At 36.1% G+C, this 21986-nt stretch overlaps 1 protein-coding gene across 4 annotated transcripts in view; it reads right to left on the bottom strand.

Annotated features, from left to right (window-relative positions):
* Window positions 1–2544: 2544 nt before the first annotated feature.
* SKIL (SKI like proto-oncogene) overlaps window positions 2545–21986 on the bottom strand; it is a 33332-nt gene continuing 13890 nt past the window's right edge. For 3 of the 4 annotated variants that reach the window (XM_032630945.1, XM_032630946.1, XM_032630944.1), the window contains 5 exons: window positions 20777–20874; window positions 11680–11912; window positions 8394–8635; window positions 7875–8099; window positions 3067–6971 (listed from right to left, as the gene is read on the bottom strand). In XM_032630945.1, the coding sequence (XP_032486836.1) occupies window positions 6813–6971; window positions 7875–8099; window positions 8394–8635; window positions 11680–11912; window positions 20777–20874 (957 nt within the window). In that variant the 3' untranslated portion in view covers window positions 3067–6812. Of the gene's footprint in view, window positions 6972–7874; window positions 8100–8393; window positions 8636–11679; window positions 11913–20776; window positions 20875–21986 lie in introns of all 4 variants that reach the window. The other variant, XM_032630947.1, reaches the window with a different exon arrangement.

The raw sequence follows: 21986 nt of genomic DNA, 5'->3' as shown, positions 1-21986 counted from the left end.
CGAAAAGCAACTCATGAAGAAATAGGAAATAGGTAAACCTATAACTAATAAGGAGATTAAATCAGCAATCAAAAACCTCCCAACAGAGCAAAGCCCAGGACCAGATGGTTTCATTGGTGAATTCTACCAAATATTGAAAGAATTAACATCGATCCTTCTCAAACTCTTCCAAAACAATCAAAGCAAGAAAGAACACTTTCTAGCTCATTCTAAGAAGCAGGATTAACCTAATAACAACAAAGACACTACAAAATAACAAAAAACAAAACAAAAAACTACAGACCAGTATCCCTTATGAATATTGCTGCAAACATCCTCAACAAAACCCTAGCAAATCAAATTCAGCATATTAGACTATATATAAATGTATAAAATGAACATGTACACCTTAAATTTATAGAATGTTATATGTCAAATTATTTCAAATAAATAAATAACAGCATATGAAAAGGATTATACACCATGAGCAAGTGAGATTTATTCTTGGAATGCAAAAGAAATTTCAACTTATGAAAACTAAGCAATGTAATATATCACAGCAATAAAATGAAGGGAAAAAACTACATTATCATCTCAACTGATACAGAAAAGGCATTTGACAAAATTCAACACCCTTTCATGATAAAAGAAAAAAAACACTCGGTAAACTAGGTATAAAAGGGAACTTCTTAAACACAATAAATAGTCCATATATGAAAAAACCACAAAGATAAAAGACTGAAAGCTTTCCCTCTGAGGACAAAACAAGGACGCCTGCTTTAACCACTTCTATTCAGCATAGCATTGGAGGTTCTAGCTAGAGCAATTAGGCAAGAAAAAGAAACAAAGGCATCCAAATTGGAAAGGAAGAAGTAAAATTATCTCTATTCACAAGTGATGTGATCTTATACACAGAAAACCCTAGATTCCACACACAAAAACTGTTAGAGCTAATAAATAAATTTAGCAAAGTCCCAGGATACAAAATCAACACCAAAAATCAACTGCATTTTCTACACACTGGCAATGAACAATCTGAAATGGAAACTAAGAAAACAATTCCAGTAAGAGCTAAAACTATAAAACTTGTAGAAGAAAATACAGGGGGAAAGCTCCATGACATTGGATTTGGCAATGATTTCTTGGATAGAACACTAAAAGTACAGACAACAAAAGAAAAAATAGAAAAGCTGGACTTGATCAAAACTTAAAACTTTTGTGTATCAAAGGACATTATTAAGAGTGAAAAGACAACCTAAAGAATGGAAGAAAATATTTGCAAATCATATATCTGATAAGGGATTAATATCTAGAACATATAAAGAAGAGCTACCACTCAACAACAAAAAACAAACAACCCAATTTAAAAAAGGAACTTGGATAGACATTTCTCCAGTTGTATACACACAAAATGGCATATTATTCAGCCAAAAAAAGGAATGAAATTGATACATGCTACAACATGGATGTACCTTGAAAACATTATGCTAATTGAAACACAATGCTAAATCAGACACAAAAGGACAAATATTTTGATTCCATTTATATGAGGTACCTAGAATAGGCAAGTTCATAGAGATAGGAAGTAGAATAGAGGATACCAAAGGCTGGAGGGAGGGAGGGAGGGAGGGGGAATAGGGAGTTATTGTTTAATAGGCACAGAGCTTCCGTTTGGGATAGTGAAAAAGTTCTGGATATAGTGGTGATAATTATACAACATTGTGAATGTACTTAATGCCACTGAATTATACACACACCTTAAATGGTTAAAATGGTAAATTTTATATGTACATTTTGCCACACACAAAAAAAGTTTGGAGGGTATGGTAACCAGACTCTAAGATATCCCCCAATAATCCTTGCCTCCTGGGATTCATTCCCTTGTATAATCTCCTCCGACTGAGTATGGGCTGGACTTAGTGACTGACTTCTAAAAAATAGTACAAGGCAAAAGTACAGTATATGACTTAAGAGTCCAGGTCATCAAACAAATTGTGGAATCACTCTCTCCTTTGGATCACTCATTTGGGGGAAGCCATCCACCATGCTGTGAAGAGCTCCATGAACATCCATACAGTGGGGAACTGACTGCCTGTCAATAGCCCTGAGTGAGCTGGGAAGCAGATGCAACAGCTGTCAAGCTCTCATATGACTTCAGCCACAGGTAACGTCATAAAAGCACCTTTCTAACAGCTCTTGAGCCATCACATTCAACTAAACTGCTCTTCGATTTCTGACCCTCACATACTGTGTGAGATATGTTGTTTTAAGCTGCTAGATTTTAGAATAGTTTGTTATGCAGTAATTGACAACTAATACCAGAAGTGGAGGTGAGGAAAAGATGTTAATGCAAGAGTCCAAGTATCTTGAAAGAGAATAATCACAAAATGCTATGTTCATCACATAAAATATTACATAAAATTTCACATTTTACAATTAAAAAAAAAGTTTCTCAAGTTAGTTATTTGCTATGTAATGAATAGACTTTAAAGAAACAAAAGGAGAAAATGTCAATTTTAAGAAACAAGAACATTGAACTCACACAGGATACCAAGAAAGCTTGAATCAATTTCATTGGCATTAAAAGTTTTTATTTGGAATTTAATCCACAATCTATACAAGTTATTTACAAGGCATGAAAATGGAGAACAGCACAAAATACAGTTGAGGTATAAGCTAAGAGCACAGTATGTCATGTTTCAATAAATATAATTCAAAATTTGTAAACTAAGTGACCAGATAGATGAGTCTTGTTTTATAGTAAAACCATATAAAATATTTATTTCACGTGAGGTAGAGGACAGTTTTGTGTGTCATGTAATACAACCAACCACAGCAACTTTAACCATAAAACTGTACATCATTGGCAAGATTTTAAATTGAATTATGGTCAATGTAGTCAACAATTTGTTTCAACAGTTGCACAACAGATCTTTCATTTACTGCCTTCACAGATTAGAACTTCAGAAATAATTTAAGACTACTGTGTTGGCTTAAAATTATCAGGACAAATAAATACTTCTAACAGGGTGGTTAAAAGCAAGTATATTTTATTTCTCCCAAACTATAATTCCCCAAGAGTTGTTCAAGATTTAGCAATTCTTTTAGTAGGATTTTTTTTTTTTTTTTTACTACAACTACTTTAAGTATGCTGTGCTTTATTTTCAAGTGAGGTATTTATATTGAAGAAAAAAAAATCTTACGAATTTCTCTTACATTCAACTAACTTAATACACCATTTTGTTTTCTGGGCTTAATTTTTTAAATTTCGGTTTTTACATTTGTTCACTTTAATTCAAACACAGTAGCACTATATAAGACATTTAATTGTATCACTAAAAAACAGGCTCAAAATTGCATTATGTATTATAGTTTAGAAGCCAATTAAAATGGAAAGATTTTACGAAATAAAAAAAGACTGTCCTTTTAAACAAGACGCAATATTGAATACCCATACAAATTTCTTCCAATAATGGAAATTCTTAAGTGTCTTACAGTAGAAAAAAATTTTAAGCTGTTTAAGTTATTCAACCCCACAATGTATAATACAGCAGTAATGTGTCCCTTATTGCTGGCAGCTCAATAAAAACTAGCAAGTAGTTTCAAGCCCAGAAACAGATGTACAGTATGAGCACAACTTCTCATTCCATTAATTTTTAATATCCTGTCGTGCAGATTAAATGTGTAAGAGCAAATAAAAATGAGGATTCTTCCCTAAGCAATCAAAACATAAGTCATTGAGAAGAAAATTTTAGAAACTGATCAAAAACCTTCAGCACCAGCTTTCCTATTACATTTAGGGAAATAACCTTGAGCATGTTTCATATTACTCAAGTTTCTTTATCATTTTACTTTCCTTCAAACAGAAGCCATAGATGTGCAAATAAAATGGTTGTTCTGTCATGTCTTCTAAAATATATGGATAACCTGCAAGTATCATTGTACTCAGTCTATTACACCTACTTTAGTAACTGGTTTTCAATTCAATATGTACAAATGATTTTATAGCTCAACTGGTAATATATTAAATATGTTATAAAATTAGTTCAAGAACCATAAAACATCCTGACTCTCCTGGACACAGAAATTCAAGCAAAAGAATATGCTTTACAAAACTAAAGCACAAGCCAAACTTACATTGTTGGTCAAAGCCTTTCCTAGTGTTAAAAGTTGCATCTGTGAAATAAGGGTTGTTTAGAGCTTCCTCAATGACAGCAGGTTTTACATTTACTATAGATTTGGTACCTTTTTCTCATGAAGTTTAGAGTACAGAAACTATCATCACCCAAATTAAACATTACTCATCACCCAGTAAACTAACATTCTATCTTTTCTTCCTTTTAAAGATGCTCTAGCACTTTTGATAGGCCGTTCCTTTAATGCAGCTTTTTAAAGTAAATATTTTTATATTGTTCCTAAAAAGAAAAATATTATGATGTCTGAGGGAAAATCCGCTTGCCTGATGAATTGGCACACAAAAACTAACACTGAAACAAACTTTAAGCTAGCAACCAACACACAAAATGAGCATGCAAAAATAGAATAATTATACGGATATTTTTAGCAGAGGCCACTTGTAGAGTATTACAAAGTCTCTATATTTTCAAGCTATGTTGTACAGTTTAACTTGAAATTACTTTTAACTATAATAGGCATACTATTTACAATTGACTAAAAAAACATTTTCAAAGAAGTTAGAAACTGATGGCACATCAGTGTATCTTCTGGAAAATGAAGACTACAATGTCATGTGGCAAGTTTCCCTTATGTGAAGAACTAGAAAAAATAGTTCTTTACGCAACTCTAAATTAAGAGTTTATGATAATTTAAAGGTGGTTAAGCATTGCTTAGAATTTTTAAATAACATATTTCAAAGATTAAGCAATTTGTTTTAGAAGTTTTGAGTTGAAACTTAAGTAAGCTTACCATTTAACTAAGTAACATAAGTAGATTTTGAGTTAATTAGAAAAATAAATGAAATTATAGGGGCCTGAATTATATGTCCCAAAAATCTTAGCTGTGACACAACTAACACACAACTAAAATGAAATGGTATCATAAAATGTATTTGTGATTTTCCTTTCTCCAGATAAAGAAAAGGTATTAGGAGGGTATGTCATTTTTAATATTTGTTCCTATATGTCATTTTAACATGCGTTCCTCCTTAAGGAGGAACAAGAATCAACAAATTAATTGCAGGTTTAATATAGTCGAAGTTAAATGGAAAATAGAAAATACACATTTAGACCATACTCTAGTATTTGGGAAGTACAAAAATTCTTTTAGGATATATAAGTACCATTAAGCAAAATATGAAAATAACTGATTAAATGATAACCTACTTATTTTTGAAGTTCTATACCAAGTATCTATCATCTAAGATGGGAATAGTAAATAACCTTAACCTTAGCTGATATATTTAAAAAATGAACTTAGCTCTCAAGTTAATTTCATACAGTACCTTACACGAGAACATAAACATAAAATTCATGGGATAATAATGTCAATTAATGGTAGCTTCAGGAAACTTTCTTTAAAAAATGCATACTAAGAATTTTACCTAGTATCTTTTAAGCCAAGAATTAACTAATATGAAATTTGCCATTAAAGAATGACAGGATTTTCTGTGCAAAAAAAAAAAAGAAAAGTGCAGAAGAAGTTGCCCCTCCCCCAAACTATGGAATTCCTGTCTTCTAAAAATTATCTAAAAACCTTTTAGTAGCAGATAACTAAACTTCCCTATATTAACCTATCATACACTACCAGTTGACTGTAAATTCCTGATTTTGATATTAAATAGTAACTGAAAATGGTCCATTTGTGCACATTTTGGTAAGACTTAACATTTAAACATACAAAAGTCCAAAATAACCTTCAAAGTGTTTAATATTTTACAATTTAAAGGAAGACAAATCCATTAAAGAAAACAAATCCGTTATATAAATTTCAGTAAGACCCACAACTACATATAAAAACTGTACAGGAGGATTATGGATTGTATGGAAACTGATGTACATCAATTTTTCTCAAGTACATTAATATTTTCACACCACTATTAACAACATAAAAGTTCAAAAATTATTACATTTTATTCCCTCTTCTAAAGTTGCTGCATAAAAATTTTTTTCTAAATATAACCACATTTAAACAGAAAATCTAATTATAACCGCTTCTTGTGTTTAGCAGCAGTGTATAAGAAAGCATGTTATCCTTCCCCATGGGGTGTGCTATAACCTCAACAATGAAATTCCGCTATTGACAAAATGTCTCTTAGGAGATATTAAATAGAGGGGAACTGGTGGAAATTCAACAATATGAACGAAATAAAAGCAAATTTTGATTATAATAATGAGTATACTATATTAACTTAGAAAGGAGATTGTGTTCATGAAAAAAAATGGAGCTTCAACCCCTTGAGTAGCTCTATATATGAAATATGAAGCCACCATTGTATCTAAAATTGAATCTAAAATATGGATAACAAAATTGATCAAAACTATTTTCCATCACACAATGTAGCTTTTAAAAAGTATGCAACTGCTAAATTGCATTAGAAATATAGGTAGATTATGTAATAGTTGAAACCGTAAAGTATTGTTACTAAGCTGGTTGAAAAAAAAGTACAAAGAAACATACATTTTCATTCATTTGGAAAATGTAAAAATGTATATACTAATATATAATCTCTTCACTTTCTCTGATCTACAAATGGATACAATGCCTAGTTATTTTCATGCAGATAAGTTGTTCAGAATTCAATTACCAAAGCAAATAAACAAACAAACAAAAATAAACCCTGTTGGGAACACACAGATGAATCTATTTAAAGGTTTCTATTCTTTAGCAGTCTTCGATGATTTCAAAATTTGCAGCTTTAGCTCTTTTATCATCATCTCTAACTTCTGTCTTGCCTCTCGTTCCTGTCTGAGTTCATCCTGGAGTTCTTGCCTATCAGCCTCGGCATGGTCCAATCTCTGTCTCAGTTCTGCCAGCTGTGTGATTTAGAAGACTGTGTCAGTTTTCATTCAGTGTTGTTTTTCCACTTACTCCTCACATCATGGCAAAGACCTACTTTCAAATTACTTATTACAAAAATGAACTATTTCATGCATGCATCTCTTGAATACCTAATACTATTAATCAGACTTTGACATGACCTTAAAATGAGGGTGAGGGCTTCCCTGGTGGCGCAGTGGTTGGGAGTCCGCCTGCTGATGCAGGGGACACGGGTTCGTGCCCCGGTCCGGGAGGATCCCGCATGCCGCGGAGCGGCTGGGCCCCTGAGCCATGGCCGCTGGGCCTGTGCGTCTGGAGCCTGTGCTCCGCAGCGGGAGAGGCCACGGCAGTGGGAGGCCCGCATACCGCAAAAAAAAAAAAAAAAAAAAAAAAAAAAAAAAAAAAAAAATGAGGGTGAAACAAAAGGTCAAGAGAACTGAACACCTAGAACACTTTCATTATGCCCTACACTTCAGTATACCTCTCATCACAGCTGGCTCAGGTTAAGAGTTATTTGTTCATCTTCCCCAAGTTGTGAGCTACTATTCATTTTTGCCCGAGTGCTGTGAACATAGTGGGCATCAGTTCACGTTTGTTAATTCGTTGATTTGAAAGCCCATGTACTACATTAAAATAACATAACCTCTGATATTCAGATAGCTAGAGATTAGCAATTTGGACAACTAAACTACAGAAACCTGATAAGTTTAAAGTAATAAAGTAATCAAGGTCAAAAAATCATCTTGGATGATACAAAGTTGTGTTTAACAGAACTGTCTATTTTGAAATCTAGTCTAAATGAAATGAGCTTAACATAAAGTAATTTCTTTAATGAAATTAAAATAACGGCTTCAATTTCCACATTGAAAGGGCAACACTACACAAACTGTAATTCTTACCTGTGCTGCATATTCAGCCTCTTTATCTTTCTCTAAATTTGAGTCACAGGTACATTTTTGCTTCATTACCTGCTCTAATTTTTTCTCTAAGTCTTTCTGTTCAACATAAAATTCTTCCATTCTTTGAGCATGTTCATTCTGCAAAGATTCAAGCTCTTTCTGTAAATTCTGCTGTTCTTCAGTGAGCTCCTTCATAGCTTTTGAACTACTCAACATTTCAACTTCCTGTAATTTAAAGAATCACAATATAATTTTTACTTTATTTCCATCACATTAGAATTTTCAATTCAGGAGAAAACAGGACAGAAAATATCTAAAATTCAGCTGTCACATCAATTCTATACATAAGTAATTATCTTGAAAACTATCTTCTCTAAAAATTTTAAAGTGTATTAATCTTTCTTATAAATGTAAAACTGAATAATCCTAAATACATTTATAGCATCTCATCTTGACTTTCCTTAAGAATATGCAAAAGTATCTTTTCACAATGGACTACCATTTAGATAACAATTTTACCATCTGAAGTTGTTGCTTCTTCTGCAAAATTGAGTTCAGTTTTTCCTGTTGTTTTACATAAGTTCTCATTACTTCTTCCATGATTTTTCCCTTATCATCCTCACAAATAACATCTTTGACAAGAAGTGGAGATGAAGCTGCAGCATCACGGTCAATTCCTGCCTTGCCTGTGTCTCTGGCTAAGTTGCAAGTGGTAGGCTCAGGTTTCTTTTTGCTTGTAGAATTATTCGAGACTGATGGATCTTTGAAAGGCAAAAATGAAGTAACAGAGTATGAATATCACTCTGTTAAAATGTCACTAGAACAATCCATAAATGAAATTAAGAAAACAATTTCATTTACAAATGAAATAAAAAATAATAAGATACTTAGGGATAAACTTAACAAAGTAGTATAAAACTTGTAAAATGAAAACTATAAAACATTATTGAAAGAAATAAAAGACCCAAATAAATGGAAAGCCATCCCATGTTTATGGATTGGAAGACTTAATACTGTTAAGATGATATCATGATCTGAATGTCAGTGACCTCCAAAATTCCTATGTTGAAATCCTAGCTCCCAATGCAATGGTATTGGGAAATGGGCCTTTCAGGAGGTAATTAGGTCATAACGGTAGAGCCCCCATTGATGGGATTTATGCCCTTATAAAAGAGACTCCAGAGAGCTCTCCCACCATTTGAGTGAGAAGATGGCCATCTATGAACCAGGAAGCAAGCAAGCAAGCCCTTGCCAGACCAAGTCTGCTAGTGCCTTGATCTTGGATTTCCCAGCCTCTAGAACGTTGAAAAGTAAATGTTTGTGGTATAAGCCACCCAGACTGTTATTTTTGTTACAGCAGCCCAAACGGACTACAATAAATGATAATACTTCCCCAAATGATCTATTTTTTCAATGCAACCCCATCAAAACTTCAACTGGCTTTGTGGAAGAAACTGACAAGCTGATTCTAAAATTCATATGGAAATAAAAGGAAACCAAAATAGCCAAAACAATCTTGAAAAAGAATAACAAAGTTGGAGGACTCACAATCCCCAATTTCAAGGCTTATTTACAAAGCTACAGAAATCAAAATTGTGTGTAGTACTGGCATAAAGACTGAGCCCAGAAATAAACCCGTACTTTTATGGGCAACTGGTTTTCAACAAGGGTGCCAAAACAATTCAATCAGGAAAGAGTATTCTTTTCAACAGTGTTGGGACAACTGTATCCATATACAAAGAATGAGGTTGAACTTCACACCTTATATAAAAATTAACTCAAAATGGATCATGGACTTAAATGTAAGAGCTAAAACTCTTAACTGGATTAGGCAATGGTTTCTTAGACATGACACCTAAAGTAAGCAACAAAAGAAACAATAAATTGGACTTCATCAGAATTTAAAAGTTGTGTTTCAAAGGACACTACCAAGAAAGTAAAAAGACAACTGACAGAATGGCAAATTCTAGTACCATAATGTACAAAGAACTCTTACAATTCAGTTGTAAAGAGACAACCCAATTTAAAAATAGGCAAAGGATCTCAACAGGCACTTCTCCAAAGATTTGCAATGTCCAATAAAAACATGAAAAGATACTCAGTATCATTAGTCATTGGAGAATTACAAATCAAAACTATGAGATATCATTTCACAACCACTAGGATGGCTATAATCAAAAGACAAAAAATAACAAGTGTTGGCAAAGATGTGCAGAAATCGGAGTCCTCAGAAGCCGCTGCAGGAAATGAAAATGGTGCAGCTGCTTTGAAAAGTTTGGCAGTCCCTCAAGATATTAAACATAGAGTTACCATTTGATCCAGCAATTCCACTCCAAAATATATAGCCAAGAGAAATGAAAACGTACGCTCACATTAAAACTTGTGCATAAGCGTTCATAACAGCATTAGTCATAATAGCCAAAAAGTGGACACATCCAAATGTCCATCAACAGATGAATGAATAAACAAAATGGGGTATTATCCATCCATATGACAGAATGTTATTAAGCCATAAAAAAGGAAGAAGTACTAATACATGCTATAATATGGACTGAGAAAATATCCTTGGTGGAAGAAGCTAGACAACAAAAGGCCATATGTTGTAGGATCCCTTTTATATGAAATGTCCAGAATAGGCAAATCCATAAAAACAGAAAATAGATTTATGGCTGACAGAGCCTGGTGAAAGGGAAGAATGAAGAGTAACTTCTACTGGATTATAGGGTTCCTTTTTAGGGTAATGAAATGTTCTGAAATTAAATAGTTGTAATCATTGCACAACTTTGTGAATTTACTAAAAGCCACTGAATCGTATACTCTAAAAGGATAAATTTTAAGCAATATGAATTACATCTCAACAATTTTTTAAAAGTCTCTAAAATTAAATAATTTAGGAAATATAATGCAAACATGGTATAATGGTAGTAATACATTACTAATTATTGTTCGCCATATTTAAATCCAAGGAAAACTGAGTTTTAAAAATCTCAAAATTAAAGTACAAAAACTCCTGAAGAATCTCAATTATCTATGAAAACAGGTAACTAGAGGACTCATAGACTGCTCTGAGAAAGCTGAAAAGAACTGTTGCACTTGCCTAAGCTGTTAACAAAGCTCTGCATCTATGAAGAGGGTAACACAGGCAGCATGTGAGCAGACATGTCTTGTCTGGGCCACAGTATTTTAAAAGGCACTGTAACTATGCAGTATTTTTTTTAATGTCCAGCCGGCATTCTGCATTTATGCCATCTGCCTGGCCCCCACAGCTATGAGTTTTCAAACCTTGCTTATTCCATGACTAAGTGTCTCTGAGTCCTATACCTAACTACTCTTACATACACTTTTTTTTAAAAACTATAGTTGATTTACCATATTATATTAGTTTCAGGTGTATAACAAAGTTGATTCAATATTTTTATAGATTATCATATACTTTTCACATTATTAGTTAAAAGGTTTCTCAGTTCACAGCAAATTAGAAAGAAAAATAAGGACCTTTTAAGAAATCTGACAGTAAAGAAAAGGCAGGAAGAAGGAAAAATAATTAGACAAAAGTCACTTGCAATATGCAGCCATATAGTCCATTTTCTAGCTCATTAGCCTCTATATATATATCACCATTCTAGATAAGCAGAACAACTGAGGGGGTCTATGTAGTCACTCAAGAGTTTTGAAAGGTGGTATTTTTTTTTAAGATAAAAGCTTCCATTATCTGGGAAATTCTCTTAAATAGAAATCCTCTTTGAAAATGCTGAATATGTTTCTTAGATATTTGATTTTAAAAAGATAATTTCTGAATACTTACCTAAGCGGCTATATAATTCTCGACTTGTTTTTAGATCCATTTTCTCCTGTTCCTCCAGTGAAACATCTGGATAAGACACTGTTTTTTGATGTTTCCCACTACTGTGAGGCTTCTCTGAGTGTCTTGGTATAGATCTACTTGCCTCTGTCTTTGTGACCTCTTTAGGCTGGGATACAGCCGAAGTAAGCGACACATTTGGGGCAACCACTTTATCACACATGTATAAGTAGTAGCTGAAAACAAAGAATGGCAAAAGAAGATACATATTACATTTAGGTAAAAAGCAAAATATATTACATCAATTTTATTGGTTAAACAATTTTTTTTAATCAAAACATAACAGAACAACTCAGAAAATAAGGGTCATAGAAAGCAATTCTTGAAAAAGTAAGTAGTTGAGGCAGAAAGAGTAAAATTATCAGGTTATTTTTGTTATTTTACAAAAAGTAGTTTCTAAGCACTTAAAAAGATAATGGAAAATCAGTCTCTTCTCCCTCCCTCAAAACCACGAGAACTAAAACCATTAAGTACTTTACAGAGCAGTTCAACAGCCCCGAGTAGGTAAGGTTTATGCCAAAAGAAAACAGACTATACACTACTCTGAAGGACTATTTCCGTGTCTGCCACCCCTCCAAAGCAAGGAATCCTTGCTCTTTATTGTGGTGAGACTGATTCAGTCCCACACTGCAAGGCTATAGCCTGACTCATCACAGCCTCAACAAAGAGCTCCCAGGGCCCTTCTCCCTTCTCAGAGAGAGAACCAGCATTCTGAATGCTGCCCAGCTACTGGGCAGTCGTCCTTGGATCAAACCCCACAGAGCAATCTTCTGAAAATACTTTAGCATTTCTTACTTATTTGATAAAACAGCAATAATAAATTGTGCAAAACTAAGATCAAAGGGATGACTACCAATTTTACTCAAAGCTCATATAAAATTGTTCAGGAGATTATCTGAGAGACTCATGGAACAAAATTTGAGCTACATATTTAAGTGCCATATGATTAACTATAATCTGCTTAACCTCTAGCCAAAGGATGCAACCATTTAACTGACCAAACACTTCATCTTCTGAACTCTAAATAATCTCATCTCATATCATTTTCCTTGTACAGGACATCTATATAGTCCCTCTTTACCAATCACATGAATTCTGAGAATGAAAACTCAGTATTCTGCTAAGAAAACTGACAGGTTTATTACTGCCCCAAAACTTACTTCAAATGTAATAGGAATAGAAGGAACTATATAAATGTAAGTAAGATTGAGATTCTTTATCACTGTGCTTGGGGAGATAAATATGTACAGTAGCAGATAAAAATCTAGGTTTTATAAATAAAAACTGTAATCTAAGGTGCATTTTTACTGAAAATATGAAAATTGATTTTGAGGGTGTGGCTACTATGAAATCCTCTAAGTTTCAAAAAGTTTCGTTTTAAAATATCAAAGTTAACAGAGAGGGGAAGATGGCGGAAGAGTAAGACGCAGAGATCACCTTCCTCCCCACAGACACGTCAGAAATACATCTACACGTGGAACAACTCCTACACAACACCTACTGAACACCGGCAGAAGACCTCAGACCTCCAAAAAGACAAGAAACTCCCCATGTACCTGGGGAGGGCAAAAGAAAAAAAGAACAAACAGAGGCAAAAGAATACGGACGGGACCTGCACCAGTGGGAGGGAGCTGTGTTGAGGAAAGGTTTCCACACACTAGAAGCCCCTTCCTTTGTGGGCGAAGACTGCGGGTGGCGAGGCGGGGAGCTTCGGAGACACGGAGGAGAACACAGCAAACAGGGGTGTGGAGGGCAAAGCGGAGAGGTTCCCCCACAAAGGATCGGTGCCAACCGGCACTCACCAGCCCGAGAGGCTTGTCTGCTCACCCACCGGGGCGGGCGGGGGCTGGGAGCGGAGGCTCGGGCTTCTGTCGGATCGCAGGGAGAGGACTGGGTCTGGCGGTGTGAACACAGCCTAAAGGGGGCTAGTGCGCCACGGTTGCCGGGAGTGAGTCTGGGGAAAAGTCTGGACCTGACGAAGAGGCAAGAGACTTTTTCTTCCCTCTTTGTTTCCTGATGCGCTAGGAGAGGGGATTAAGAGCGCTGCTTAAAGGAGCTCCAGAGACGGGCGCGAGCCACGGCTAAAAGCGTGGACCACAGAGACGGGCATGAGATGCTAAAGCTGCTGCCGCTGCCACCAAGAAGCCTGTGTGCGAGCACAGGTCACTCCACACCTCCCTAACAGGGAGCCTGTGCAGCCCGCCACTGCCAGGGTCCCAGGATCCAGGGACAACTCCCCCAGGAGAACGCACGGCGCGCCTCAGGCTGGAAACATCACGCCGGCCTCTGCCGAGCGGCTCGCCCCGCACTCCATGCCCCGCCCTCCCCCCAGCCTGAGGGAGCCGGAGCCCCCGAATCAGTGGCTCCTTTAACCCCGTCCTGTCTGAGCGAAGAACAGACACCCTCCGGTGACCTACACGCAGAGGCGGAGCCAAATCCAAAGCTGAACCCTGGGAGCTGTGAGAACAAAGAAGAGAAATGGAAATCTCTCCGAGCAGCCTCAGGAGCAGCGGATTAAATTTCCACAATCAACTTGATGTACCCTGCGTCTGTGGAATACATGAATAGACAACGAATCACCCCAAATTGAGGAGGTGGACTTTGAGAGCAAGATTTATGATTTTTTCCGCTTTTCCTTTTTGTGAGTGTGTATGTTTCTGTGTGAATTTTGTCTGTATAGCTTTGCTTTCACCATTTGCCCTAGGGTTCTATCTGTCCGTTTTTTTTGTTGTTGCTTTTGTTTTTTACTTTAAAAATTTTTTCTTTTCTTAATAATTATTTTAATACTTTTATTTTATTTTACCTTACTTTATTTTCTTTTCTTTAATCCTCTTTCTTTCTTTTTACTTTTTCTCCCTTTTATTCTGAGCCGTGTGGATGAAAGACTCTTGGTGCTGCGGCCAGCAGTCACTGCTGTGCCTCTTGGGGTGGGTGAGCCAACTTCAGGACACTGGTCCACAAGAGACCTCCCAGCTCCACGTAATATCAAACGGAGAAAATCTCCCAGAGATCTCCATCTCAACACCAACACCCAGCTTCACTCAACGACCAGCAAGCTACAGTGCTGGACACCCTATGCCAAACAACTAGCAAGACAGGAACACAACCCCACCCATTAGCAGAGAGGCTGCCTAAAATCATAATAAGTCCACAGACACTCCAAAACACACCACCAGACGTGGACCTGCCCACCAGAAAGACAAGATCCAGCCTCATCCACCAGAACACAGGCACTAGTCCCCTCCACCAGGAAGCCTACACAACCCACTGAACCAACTTTAGCCACTGGGGACAGACACCAAAAACAACGGGAACTACGAACCTGCAGCCTGCAAAAAGGAGACCTGAAACACAGTAAGATAAGCAAAATGAGAAGACAGAAAATCACACAGCAGATGAAGGAGCAAGATAAAAACCCACCAGACCTAGCAAATGAAGAGGAAATAGGCAGTTCTACCTGAAACAGAATTCAGAATAATGATAGTAAACATGATCCAAAATCTTGGAAATAGAATAAATGTAATAAACATTTAACAAGGACCTAGAAGAACTAAAGATGAAACAAGCAACGATGAACAACACAATAAATGAAATTTAAAATACTCTAGAAGGGATCAATAGCAGAATAACTGAGGCAGAAGAACGGATAAGTGACCTGGAAGATAAAATAGTGGAAATAACTACTGCAGAGCAGAATAAAGAAAAAAGAATGAAAAGAACTGAGGAAAGTCCCAGAGACTTCTGGGACAACATTAAAACGCACCAACGTTCGAATTATAGGGGTTCCAGAAGAAGAAGAGAAAAAGAAAGGGACTGAGAAAAGATTTGAAGAGATTATAGTTGAAAACTTCCCTAATATGGGAAAGGAAATAGTTAAGCAAGTCCACGAAGCACAGAGAGTCCTATACAGGATAAATCCAAGGAGAAACACGGCAAGACACATATTAATCAAACTGTCAAAAATTAAATACAAAGAAAACATATTAAAAGCAGCAAGGGAAAAATAACACACAAGGGAATCCCCATAAGGTTAACAGCTGATCTTTCAGCAGAAACTCTGCAAGCCAGAAGGGACTGGCAGGACATATTTAAAGTGATGAAGGAGAAAAACCTACAACCAAGATTACTCTACCCAGCAAGGATCTCATTCAGATTTGATGGAGAAATTAAAACCTTTACAGACAAGCAAAAGGTGAGAGAGTTCAGCACCACCAAACCAGCTTTACAACAAATGCTAAAGGATCTTCTCTAGGCAAGAAACACAAGAGAAGGAAAAGACCTATCATAACAAACACAAAACAATTAAGAAAATAGGAATAGGAACATACATATCGATAATTACCTTAAATGTAAATGGATTAAATGCTCCCACCAAAAGACACAGACTGACTGAATGGATACAAAAACAAGACCCATATATATGCTGTCTACAAGAGACCCACTTCAGACCTAGAGACACATACAGACTGAAAGTGAGGGGATGGAAAAAGATATTCCATGCAAATGGAAACCAAAAGAAAGCTGGAGTAGCAATTCTCATGTCAGACAAAATAGACTTTAAAATAAAGACTATTAAAAGAGACAAAGAAGGACATTACATAATGATCAAGTGATCGATTCAAGAAGATATAACAATTGTAAATATTTATGCACCCAACGTAGGAGCACCTCAATACATAAGGCAAATACTAACAGCCGTAAAAGGGGAAATTGACAGTAACACATTCATAGTAGGGGACTTTAACACCCCACTTTCACCAATGGACAGATCATCCAAAATGAAAATAAATAAGGAAACACAAGCTTTAAATGATACATTAAACAAGATGGACTTAATTGATATTTATAGGACATTCCATCCAGAAACAACAGAATACGCATTTTTCTCAAGTGCTCATGGGACATTCTCCAGGATAGATCATATCTTGGGTCACAAATCAAGCCTTGGTAAATTTAAGAAAATTGAAATTGTATCAAGTATCTTTTCCGACCACAACACTATGAGACTAGATATCAATTACAGGAACAGATCTGTAAAAAATACAAACACATGGAGGCTAAACAATACAGTACTTAATAACAAAGCGATCACTGAAGACATCAAAGAGGAAATCAAAAAATACCTAGAAACTAATGACAATGGAGACACGACAACCCAATACCTATGGGATGCAGCAAAAGCAGTTCTAAGATGGAAGTTTATAGCAATACAATCCTACCTTAAGAAACAGGAAACATTTTGAATAAACAACCTAACCTTGCACCTAAAGCAATTAGAGAAACAAGAATAAAAACACCCCAAAGTTAGCAGAAGGAAAGAAATCATAAAGATCAGATCAGAAATAAATGAAAAAGAAATGAAGGAAACGACAGCAAAGATCAATAAAACTAAAAGCTGGTTCTTTGAGAAGATAAACAAAATTGATAAACCATTAGCCAGACTCATCAAGAAAAAAAGCGAGAAGACTCAAATCAATGGAATTAGAAATGAAAAAGGAGAAGTAACAACTGACACTGCAGAAATACAAAAGATCATGAGAGATTACTATAAGCAGGTCTATGCCAATAAAATGGACAACATGGAAGAAATGGACAAATTCTTAGAAATGCACAACCTGCCAAGACTGAATCAGAAAGAAATAGAAAATATGAACAGACCAATCACAAGCACTGAAATTGAAACTGTGATTAAAAATCTTCCAACAAACAAAAGCCCAGGACCAGTTGGCTTCACAGGCGAATTCTATCAAACATTTAGAGAAGAGCTAACACCTATCCTTCTCAAACTCTTCCAAAATATAGAAGAGGGAGGAACACTCCCAAACTCATTCTACGAGGCCGCTTTCACCCTGATACCAAAACCAGACAAGCATGTCACAAAGAAAGAAAACTACAGGCCAGTATCACTGATGAACATAGATGCAAAAATCCTTAACAAAATACTAGCAAACAGAATCCAACAGCACATTAAAAGGATCATTCACCATGACCAAGTCGGGTTTATTCCAGGAATGCAAGGATTCTTCAATACACACAAATCAATCAATGTGATACACCATGTTAACAAACTGAAGGAGAAAAACCATACAGTCATCTCAATAGATGCAGAGAAAGCTTTCAACAAAATACAACACCCATGGGCTTCCCTGGTGGCGCAGTGGTTGAGAGTCCACCTGCCGATGCAGGGGACACGAGTTTGTGCCCCGATCCGGGAGGATCCCACGTGCCGCGGAGAGGCTGGGCCCATGAGCCATAGCCACTGTGCTCCGCAACAGGAGCAACGGGAGAGGCCACAACAGTGAGAGGCCCGTGTACCACAAAAAAAAAAAAAAAAAACAAATTCAACACCCATTTATGATAAAAACCCTCCGGAAAGTAGGCATAGAGGGAACTTTCCTCAACATAATAAAGGCCATATATGACAAACTCACAGCCAACATCACCCTCAATGGTGAAAAACTGAAAGCATTTCCACTAAGATCAGGAACAAGACAAGGTTGCCCACTCTCACCTCTCTTATTCAACAGTTTTGGAAGTTTTAGCCACAGCAATCAGAGAAGAAAAAGAAATAAAAGGAATCCAAATCGGAAAAGAAGAAGTCAAGGTGTCACTGTTTGCAGATGACATGATACTATACATAGAGAATCCTAAAGATGCTACCAGAAAACTTCTAGAGCTAATCAATGAATCTGGTAAAGTTGCAGGGTACAAAATTAATGCATAGAAATCTCTGGCATTCCTATACACTAATGATGAAAAATCTCAAAGTGAAATCAGGAAAACAGTCCCATTTACCACTGCAACAAAAAGAATAAAATATCTAGGAATAAACCTACCTAAGGAGACAAAAGACCTGTATGCAGAAAATTATAAGACACTGATGAAAGAAATTAAGGATGATACAGATAGATGGAGAGATATACCATGTTCTTGGATTGTAAGAATCAATATTGTGAAAATGACTCTACTACCCAAAGCAATCTACAGATTCAGTGCAATTGCTATCAAATTACCAACGGCATTTTTCACAGAACTAGAACAAAAAATTTCACAATTTGTATGGAAACACAAAAGACCCTGAATAGCCAAAGCAATCTTGAGAACGAAAAACGGAGCTGGAGGAATCAGGCTCCCTGACTTCAGACTATACTACAAAGCTACAGTAATCAAGACAGTACAGTACTGGCACAAAAACAGAAAGATAGATCAATGGAACAGGATAGAAAGCCCAGAGATAAACCCACGCACATATGGTCACCTTATCTTTGATAAAGGAGGCAGGAATGTACAGTGGAGAAAGGACAGCCTCTTCAATAAGTGGTGCTGGGAAAACTGGACAGGTACATGTAAAAGTAGATCACTCCTTAACACCATATACAAAAATAAGCTCAAAATGGATTAAAGACCTAAATGTAAGGCCAGAAACTATCAAACTCTTAGAGGAAAACATAGGCAGAACACTCTATGACATAAATCACAGCAAGATCCTTTTTGACCCACCTCTTAGAGAAATGGAAATAAAAACAAAAATAAACAATTGGGACCTAATGAAGCTGCAAAGCTTTTGCACAGCAAAGGAAACCATAAACAAGACCAAAAGACAACCCTCAGAATGGGAGAAAATATTTGCAAATGAAGCAACTGACAAAGGATTAATTTCCAAAATTTACAAGCAGCTCATGCAGCTCAGTAACAAAAAAACAAACAACCCAAACCAAAAATGGGCAGAAGACCTAAATAGACATTTCTCTAAAGAAGATATACAGACTGCCAACAAACACATGAAAGAATGCTCAACATCATTCATCATTAGAGAAATGCAAATCAAAACTACAATGAGATATCATCTCACACCAGTCAGAATGGCCATCATCAAAAAATCTAGAAACAATAAATGCTGCAGAGGGTGTGGAGAAAAGGGAACACTCTTGCACTGCTAGTGGGAATGTGAATTGGTACAGCCACTATGGAGAACAGTATGGAGGTTCCTTAAAAAACTACAAACAGAACTACCATCTGACCCAGCAATCCCACTACTGGGCATATACCCTGAGAAAACCATAATTCAAAAAGAGTCATGTACCAAAATGTTCATTGTAGCTCTATTTACAATAGCCCAGAGGTGGAAACAACCTAAGTGTCCATCATTGGATGAATGGATAAAGAAGATGTGGCACATATATACAATGGAATATTACTCAGCCATAAAAAGAAACGAAATTGAGCTATTTGTAATGAGGTGGATAGACCTAGAGTCTGTCATACAGAGTGAAGTAAGTCAGAAAGAGAAAGACAAATACCGTATGCTAACACATATATATGGAATTTAAGAAAAATTAAAAAATGTCATGAAGAACCTAGAGGTAAGACAGGAATAAAGAAAGACACAGACATACTAGAGAACGGACTTGAGGATATGGGGAGGGGGAAGGGTGAGCTGTTACAAAGCGAGAGAGAGGCATGGACATATATACACTACCAAACGTAAGGTAGATAGCTAGTGGGAAGCAGCCGCATAGCACAGGGAGATCAGCTCGGTGCTTTGTGACCACCTGGAGGGGTGGGATAGGGAGGGTGGGAGGGAGGGAGACACAAGAGGGAAGAGATATGGGTACATATGTATATGTATAACTGATTCACTTTGTTATAAAGCAGAAACTAACACACCATTGTAAAGCAATTATACTCCAATAAAGATGTAAAAAATAATAATAATAATAAATAAAAGTAAAATAAAATATCAAAGTTGCACACCACACTCTTGAAGAGTTGGTTTACTTCTTGAAGGGAAGTAAGGAAATAAAAAGAAAACTTCCATTTTTTTCACTTTACAGCAAAAAAGAAATTACCTATTTCTAGGGGGAAAAAAAAAAACATAGAAACACACAGGAAAGGTTAATTCAAATATTCAACACTATTTATAATTCATTCCATTGATTAGCAAAAAAAACCTAAAACTATAAAATGAATTCCCAGGGCCTAGAATAGTACCTGACGTATAGATGTTGAATGAATAATGAATGAGCCAATACCCACTCACCTGGGGTGTAGAAATGAATGTGTCTGAGAAACATGGTCACCTTCCTGCTTTATAACTGGATACCATGACTGTAATTCCATTCCTGGTGGTGTATCTATCTGTAGAAAAATGTGGAAGGGGAAAAGTTTATTGAAGGATGATGTGACGGGTAATTTTATGTATCTACTTGACAGAGCCATAGGCTGCCTCCAGAGAACACTGACTAGTAAAGAATTATGTTATTTAAGAATCATCTTCTAATAAGGCAGTCTTTCCTTAAAGTACCATGTGTATTCACTTAAAACCGAAAGAGACATGAACTGTCCCATCACAAGAACAGTTTTAGCGTGTATGTTAACATGGACTACCAGAATGATTTCATCAAATATCATACTTATGGAATCTATTTTAAAAATCCATTTTAAATAATAGTACTCTGCAAATGTGCAGCATCGCTGAGTTCTGATTCTTCTCATTGTTACAATTACCTAGAATATACCCCCCCATCCCTATAGATATATATACCTACTTAATCCCTGATTAAGTAGGTATAATTATCTCCATTTTACAGCTAAGAAAATTGAGGTTCAGAAACTGAGATAGAAAAGAATAAATAACCTGTGGTTACTAACTTCCTCATTTGGTTTGTTTTATATTTTGTCTCCCCTCCCCCGACACACACACATATTGGTAGGAGATCAATGTTTTGTTAAGAATTACTGGGCAAGGAATTTGAAATACTAACAAGAGCACAAGATTATAGCGAAAAGAAGAGCATTTCGAAAGGATTTAAGAGCTGAGTATTCAGTGAGGGCCTCTAGACTCTGTAAGAGTAGAATTTGTTTCTAAACCTCACAATCCTGATCAAGTATTCTAAAGTTCAGAATCTGGGGCAAAAGCAACTGCTTATTTATAAAATAAATCAATCATTTGTTTACACAGTTTCTCAGCCTACAGCTTAGTTCTACCATAAATTAGAAAGGGAACTGACTGCTGGCAACAGAAATACTAAATGATAGATACCAGATGCCAGCTGACAGCCCAGGGAGAGAGGAGAATTACAAGACACAAACACAAAAACTGATTCAAAAAGCAACACAATCTGAGGGCTTTATCACACATAGGCCAGGGCAAACAATTTAATATATCTCAATTGTTCCCTACCCTTATCACAACAGAGTAACTGATGTTTAAGAAGTCTTGGGTCAACATGACATACTTATAGTCGATA

The sequence above is a fragment of the Phocoena sinus genome, chromosome 4, assembly GCF_008692025.1.
Source record: "Phocoena sinus isolate mPhoSin1 chromosome 4, mPhoSin1.pri, whole genome shotgun sequence".
In the NCBI taxonomy this organism is placed as follows: domain Eukaryota; kingdom Metazoa; phylum Chordata; class Mammalia; order Artiodactyla; family Phocoenidae; genus Phocoena; species Phocoena sinus.
This window is presented reverse-complemented; position numbering and strand designations above follow the sequence as displayed.